Source organism: Procambarus clarkii, chromosome 75 (genome assembly GCF_040958095.1).
Source record: "Procambarus clarkii isolate CNS0578487 chromosome 75, FALCON_Pclarkii_2.0, whole genome shotgun sequence".
Classification (NCBI taxonomy): Eukaryota; Metazoa; Arthropoda; class Malacostraca; order Decapoda; family Cambaridae; genus Procambarus; species Procambarus clarkii.
In genome coordinates this window covers 11482185-11488577 of record NC_091224.1, presented here as the reverse complement: position 1 = coordinate 11488577, position 6393 = coordinate 11482185, and the positions used below count along the sequence as shown (strand labels likewise).

The 6393-nt window shown below is 51.1% G+C and overlaps 2 protein-coding genes across 2 annotated transcripts; both read right to left on the bottom strand.

Moving 5' to 3' along the window:
* Positions 1 to 2094: 2094 nt before the first annotated feature.
* Positions 2095 to 3815, bottom strand: LOC138357004 (protein argonaute-2-like). The gene is made up of 3 exons (XM_069313535.1): positions 3616 to 3815; positions 2523 to 3434; positions 2095 to 2188 (listed from the first exon to the last, which is right to left on the bottom strand). The coding sequence occupies exons 1-3, from the start codon at positions 3813 to 3815 to the stop codon at positions 2095 to 2097; spliced, it is 1206 nt and encodes a 401-aa protein (XP_069169636.1).
* Positions 3816 to 3834: 19 nt separating this feature from the next.
* On the bottom strand, positions 3835 to 4644 carry LOC138357003 (eukaryotic translation initiation factor 3 subunit A-like). The gene has a single exon (XM_069313534.1). The coding sequence runs from the start codon at positions 4642 to 4644 to the stop codon at positions 3835 to 3837; it is 810 nt and encodes a 269-aa protein (XP_069169635.1).
* Positions 4645 to 6393: the final 1749 nt, after the last annotated feature.

Below are 6393 nucleotides of genomic sequence, written 5' to 3'. Positions count from 1 at the left end.
CGGGCTGCTTCCTGGGGGTGGAGACCTGGTCGAGGACCGGGCCGCGGGGACACTAAAGCCCCGAAATGATCTCAAGATAACCTCAAAAACCTCCTGTGCAAGCATCGGAATTATATCCACTCTCAGATTCTTTTCTCTTTCTGATTTATGTTGCTGACTTCCCTGTATGGTGCTGACGCATTCTCGCCTCCTCACTCTCCTATGTTCATTACCTTATACTTGTTGGGGTTGAACTCCAGCAACCATTTGTCTGACCACTCCTGGAGCTTTTCAAGGTCTTTCTATAACTTTATGCAGCCCTCGTCATATTTCATGTTCCTCATCAGCTTTACATCATCAACAAACATTAATATTTCTGAGCTCACACCCTCGAGTAGGTCGTTTCCATAAATTAGAAACAGCAGTGGTCCAGGACAGAGTCTTGTGAGACCCCACTTGCTACATTCCTCCAGCTTCTAACCTCCTCTCTGACTGCGACTCTGCTCTTTGTCCTTCAGATACTTTCTTACTAATTTGAGTGTTTTCCCAGTTATCCCTACCAGGTTCTCCATCTTGTACAACAACAGTCTTTCATGGGGAACTGTGTCAAATGCCTTTTGACAACATCGAAAAAAGCAGCCTACTTAGACTTCCGTTTCCTGCCTTATTTTAGTTAACTTATCATAAAGTTCAATCAAGTTTGTCAGGCCCGACTTTCCATTTCTAGCTCCATATTGATTTTTTGGTCACTAAGTCGATCCTCTCAAGATGCTCCACCATTCTCGACCTGATTACTTTATCCAGCACTATACAAAGCATACGTGTCAATAACACCATTCTGTAGTTTTATGTTTCCTTTCAATCACATTTGTCAATATTGAAACTTCGTTTGCCTCTGACAGACGTCTGGGAGACTTCCGGTCTCATACGTTTTATAACAAAAAATCAACAATGGCAGAGTGCTTCTGCATCCTCCCACAGCAGCCATGGTAAGATTAGGTCTGGCCTCATTGATTTTCCTAGTAAGGTCTAGGACCTAGTCCAAGACCTTACTAGGTCTAGGACTAATGTTTTAGCCTAGGTTGTGGTTTTGTGCCTAAGTTGGCAACAACTTAGGCAACATATGTTTTAGCCTAAGTTGCTAGTTGTGGGAAATATTTGTATAAATTTACTGATATATTAAGTTTACTGTTAGAATTTTCAGAAAGATCAGTATTTCAGTTTGAGAATTCCCTTTAATCTCTCTCTCTCTCTCTCTGTTTCCTTTGATAATATGCAAACGAATGGTTCGAACATGTTCCATGTTCAATCTTATAAACGAATTAAATTATATTTGCAGTAAAAACAGGCTTACCGCGTCGAATATGATTCAGAAAAGGAGGAGAAAGGAAAGTTGAAAGGGATTAGGAAGGGGGGAAGGGGAGGAAAGGGAGGAGAAGGAATAGAATAATCATAGGAAGGGACAAGGAGAGCGGGAGATATCAGAGATTGTGGGTTTAGGAGATGCAAATAGGACATTTGGAAAAAGGAGGGATATGAAGAGAGAGATAGGAAGGGAAATTTAGATTTGGGAAAAGGAATGGTTGATAAGAGGAATGGAGGGACTGAGGCACTGGTGGTGAGAAAGCAAAGTGAAGTGAGGTGATGTGGCAAGCTGCATTAGTGGCTGGTGGTGGCGGTAATAATAGCACAGAGACGGCACAACTCCCGTGCCAGGTAAGTCCACTACGGGCTCACCATAGCCCGTGCTACTTGCCCCGCTCCTGTGCCAGGTAAGTTACGGGCTCACCATAGCCCGTGCTACTTGGAACCTGTTCCGAGTAGCTGAATCTATAACAACAACAACAACGGCGGTAATAGCAGAGGTGGGGGGATAGGCATGGTGGTGGTGGTGGGGGGGGGGGGAAGGTCTGTGGCTAAGGAGGGGGATAAGGAGGACGGTTGATGGGGGCGGCGATAGCAAGGGATAGAGATGGCGCCAAGCCTAGGTGGGCAAGCTGAGAGCTAGGCAGCGGTGGACCAGGACAAGATGGCCGGTGGCTGAGGGAAGGGGGGAGGTGGAGGTTGTGAGAGTTGCAACGGATGGCCGTAAGATTAATGATGCATAAATATTAATTAGGTCCGGTTAATTGGTGGTCTCAAGAAGAGGACACAATTGTAAACAGGTGTAAACCCAATGACAAGAAACTCTGGAGGCAACTTGCGGACTCTGGGAAAGTTTACAACAAAGTCTATGACATAGTATTAGGACATAGGCGTCCACCTCCTTGTCTTGCCGCCCACTTCATTGTCTTGCCGCCCACCTCCTTGTCTTGCCACCCACCTCCTTGTCTTGCCGCCCACCTCCTTGTCTTGCCGCCCACCTCCTTGTCTTGCCGCCCACCCCCTTGTCTTGCCACCCACCTCCTTGTCTTACCGCCCACCACCTTGTCTTGCCACCCATCACCTTATCTTGCCGTCCACCTCCTTGTCTTACCGCCCACCACCTTGTCTTGCCACCCATCACCTTGTCTTGCCGCCCACCTCCTTGTCTTGCCGCTCACCTTCTTGTCTTACCGCCCACCTCCTTGTCTTGCCGCCCACCTCCTTGTCTTGCCGCCCACCTCCTTGTCTTGCCGCCCACCTCCTTGTCTTGCCACCCACCGCCTTGTCTTGCCACCCACCTTGTCTTGCCGTCCACCTCCTTGTCTTGCCGCCCACGTCCTTGTCTTGCCGCCCACCTCCTTGTCTTGCCACCCATCACCTTGTCTTGCCACCCATCACCTTGTCTTGCCACACACCTTGTCTTGCCACCCACCTCCTTGTCTTGCCGCCCACCTCCTTGTCTTGCCACCCACCTTGTCTTGCCACCCACCTCCTTGTCTTGCCGCCCACCTCCTTGTCTTGCCGCCCACCACCTTGTCTTGCCGCCCACCTCTTTGCCTTGCCACCCACCTTGTCTTGCCGCCCACCTCCTTGTCTTGCCACCCGCCTTGTCTTGCCGCCCACCACCTTGTCTTGCCGCCCACCTCCTTGTCTTGCCGCCCACCTTGTCTTTCCGCCCACCTTGTCTTGCCACCCACCTTGTCTTGCCACCCACCTTGTCTTGCCACCCACCTCCTTGTCTTGCCGCCCACCTCCTTGTCTTGCCACCCACTTTGTCTTGCCACCCACCTTGTCTTGCCACACACCTTGTCTTGCCGCCCACCGCCTTGTCTTGCCGCCCACCTCCTTGTCTTGTCACCCACCTCCTTGTCTTGCCGCTCACCTCCTTGTCTTGCCACCCACCTCCTTGTCTTGCCGCCCACCTCCTTGTCTTGCCGCCCACCTCCTTGTCTTGCCGCCCTCCACCTTGTCTTGCCACCCACCTCCTTATCTTGCCGCCCACCTCCTTGTCTTGCCGCCCTCCACCTTGTCTTACCGCCCACCTCCTTGTCTTGCCGCCCACCTCCTTGTCTTGCCACCCACCTCCTTGTCTTGCCACCCATCACCTTGTCGCCCTCCTCCTTGTCTTGTCGCCCACCTCCTTGTCTTGCCGCTCACCTCCTTGTCTTGCCGCCCACCTCCTTGTCTTGCCGCCCACCTTGTCTTGCCGCCCACCTTGTCTTGCCGCCCACCTCCTTCTCTTGTCGCCCACCTCCTTGTCTTGCCACTCACCTCCTTGTCTTGCCGCCCATCACCTTGTCTTGCCGTCCACCTCCTTGTTTTGCCGCCCACCTCCTTGTCTTGCCGCCCATCACCTTGTCTTGCCGTCCACCTCCTTGTCTTGCCGCCCACCTCCTTGTCTTGCCGCCCACCTCCTTGTCTTGCCGCCCACCTCCTTGTCTTGCCACCCACCTCCTTGTCTTGCCGCCCATCACTTTGTCTTGCCGCCCATCACCTTGTCTTGTCGCCCACCTCTTTGTCTTGCCGCTCACCTCCTTGTCTTGCCGCCCACCTCCTTGTCTTGCCGCCCACCTCCTTGTCTTGTCTCCCACCTCCTTGTCTTGCCGCCCACCTCCTTGTCTTGCCGCCCACCTCCTTGTCTTGCCACCCATCACCTTGTCTTGCCGTCCACCTCCTTATCTTGCCGCCCACCACCTTGTCTTGCCGCCCACCTCCTTGTTTTGCCGCCCACCTCCTTGTCTTGCCACCCACCTCCTTGTCTTGCCACCCACTTCCTTGTCTTGCCACCCACCTCCTTGTCTTGCCGCCCACCTTCTTGTCTTGCCGCCCACCACCTTGTCTTGCCGCCCACCTTGTCTTGCCGCCCACCTCCTTGTCTTGCCACCCATCACCTTGTCTTGTCGCCCACCTCCTTGTCTTGTCTCCCACCTCCTTGTCTTGCCGCCCACCTCCTTGTCTTGCCGCCCACCTCCTTGTCTTGCCGCCCACCTTGTCTTGCCGCCCACCTCCTTGTCTTGTCGCCCACCTCCTTGTCTTGCCACCCACCTCCTTGTCTTGCCGCCCACCTCCTTGTCTTGTCGCCCACCTCCTTGTCTTGCCACCCACCTCCTTGTCTTGCCGCCCATCACCTTGTCTTGCCGCCCACCACCTTGTCTTGCCACCCACCTCCTTGTCTTGCCGCCCATCACCTTGTCTTGCCGCCCACCTCCTTGTCTTGCCGCCCACCTCCTTGTCTTGCCGCCCTCTCCCTGCCTTGTCTCTTCTTTCTTGGCAGATCAATCCTCTCTTACTTAACCTCATCCCCGCTTCCTTTTCCTGATGTCGCCACCCAATCTCTTTTTTTATTGCTACGCCCTTCCGGCTCTGCTACTCCTTCTCTATCTCGTCACTATCTCCAACCCTCTCTATCGTATCTTTCTTTCCGATAACACCATAACTGACCGATCCCTCCTGACAGGAACCCCTCGCTTCTTACCTCGCCACTTTTTTCCTTCGTCACCACTCCTTCCTTGTCTCTCAACTCCCTCTCTCCCACACTTCTCCCACCTTACATCACTTATCTATAATTCACCATTTCCTCCCTACTCTTCCACCCCTTCTCTACCTCGCCTTCCTCTCCCTCCCTGGACCATCCCTTCTTAATCCCTATCCCTATTACCTGGCCCCTTACTTTCTCCTCCCTTTATCTCCCTAACTCGGCCACCACTCGAAACTCCTTCTCTAATTGACTCCTCCCTTCCTCACATCTCACTTTCAATACTTCGCCACCCCCTTCCTTACCTTGCTCCTTACCCTTCGCTGCCTCTCATAACACCTTCATCTATTAGTCCCTCTTCACCATTCATCAACTACATTCCTCACAAAATGTCCATCACTCATCTTATACATTCCTCTCATCCTCTTCCTACCTCCACTACCTCATTCCCCTAAAATTATTTTCTCGTTGATATATCACGTCACTGTGATATCTTTGTGATCTGAAGGATCAAGTTATCAACGACCCTTATCAAGGTAAGGGTGTGAACACCATTACTCGCAGGCCAGGGTGTAGGCGGGCCTACAGTAAAATCTTGGTTGGGCACCGGGTCGGGCCTCCAGAACTACCCAGTGAATTAAGTAGAGTTCCGAATTGATAGACTTTTGTCCTCTCGTAGCTGAGTGGGTTAAAGCAGTTGTCATGGAATCACCAGAACTCCAGCTCAAGTTACCTCATTGTCCTAAAATGATTTTCGCATTGATGCGATATTTGTTATTTCTTTATGATAAGACAGAGATTTAAGATTTAAAGATTTATATTAGGAGTCAATAAATTACACACCCAGGGACTGTCATTGGTATTAAAAAAGCAGAGATGCAGAGAAAGACTAGCAATTTCCCCCCTCTATACTTTATAGAGTTGTATGGTCACAACATACACGAATGTTCAGCGGTACTAACAAGCTCGACAGAGAGAAGTTGGATGACAGTTGAAGGATCATAAAAAGGAAACAAATAATAACGAGTTTCCCAAAATAGTGATATATAATAACCTCATCTCTGACAAAGACCAAAATGAAGTGAAATGCGCAGGTGCAGGATGCTGTGAGGAGACAGCTGAAGAATTCAAATGAGTATAATAAACCAGTCATAAAAAGATTTTAAATGACGATAATAGTTAAGAGGAAGATTCCAGGAGCTCAGACTCCTCCATAGAGAGCCGGCAGGAGAAACATAAGGGAGCCGGATGGTGTGTGAGCATCACACCAAGCAATATCGGTACCAATGTTTGGTAGATCCATCAGCACCTCGGAGCCTCAGGCGCAACACTAATTTACCACCATCAATACGACTCCCCCCTAACCCCAATATACATCAGAACACCTCCCTGCAACACAGCAACAACACCTGGCCCCCCATTTCCTTGCAACGGAGTAACAACACCTGCCTCCATCACCCTGAAACACAGTAACAATACATGCCCCCACCTCCCAGCAACTCAGTAACAACACCTGCCCCCTACCACCGTGGAACACAGTTACATCACTTGACTCCACCTCCCTGTAACACAAC

Coding starts and splice junctions, on each gene's coding strand:
- LOC138357004 (XM_069313535.1), bottom strand. CDS start 3,815: ATGGGCGGCAAGACAAGGAGGTGGGTGGCAAGACAAGGAGGTGGGCGG. Junction 3,435..3,615: donor ATGGGCGGCAAGACAAGGAG/GTGAGTGGCAAG, acceptor ATGGGTGGCAAG/ACAAGGAGGTGGGTGGCAAG. Junction 2,189..2,522: donor GTGGGCGGTAAGACAAGAAG/GTGAGCGGCAAG, acceptor AAACTTTCCCAG/AGTCCGCAAGTTGCCTCCAG.
- LOC138357003 (XM_069313534.1), bottom strand. CDS start 4,644: ATGAGGTTAAGTAAGAGAGGATTGATCTGCCAAGAAAGAAGAGACAAG.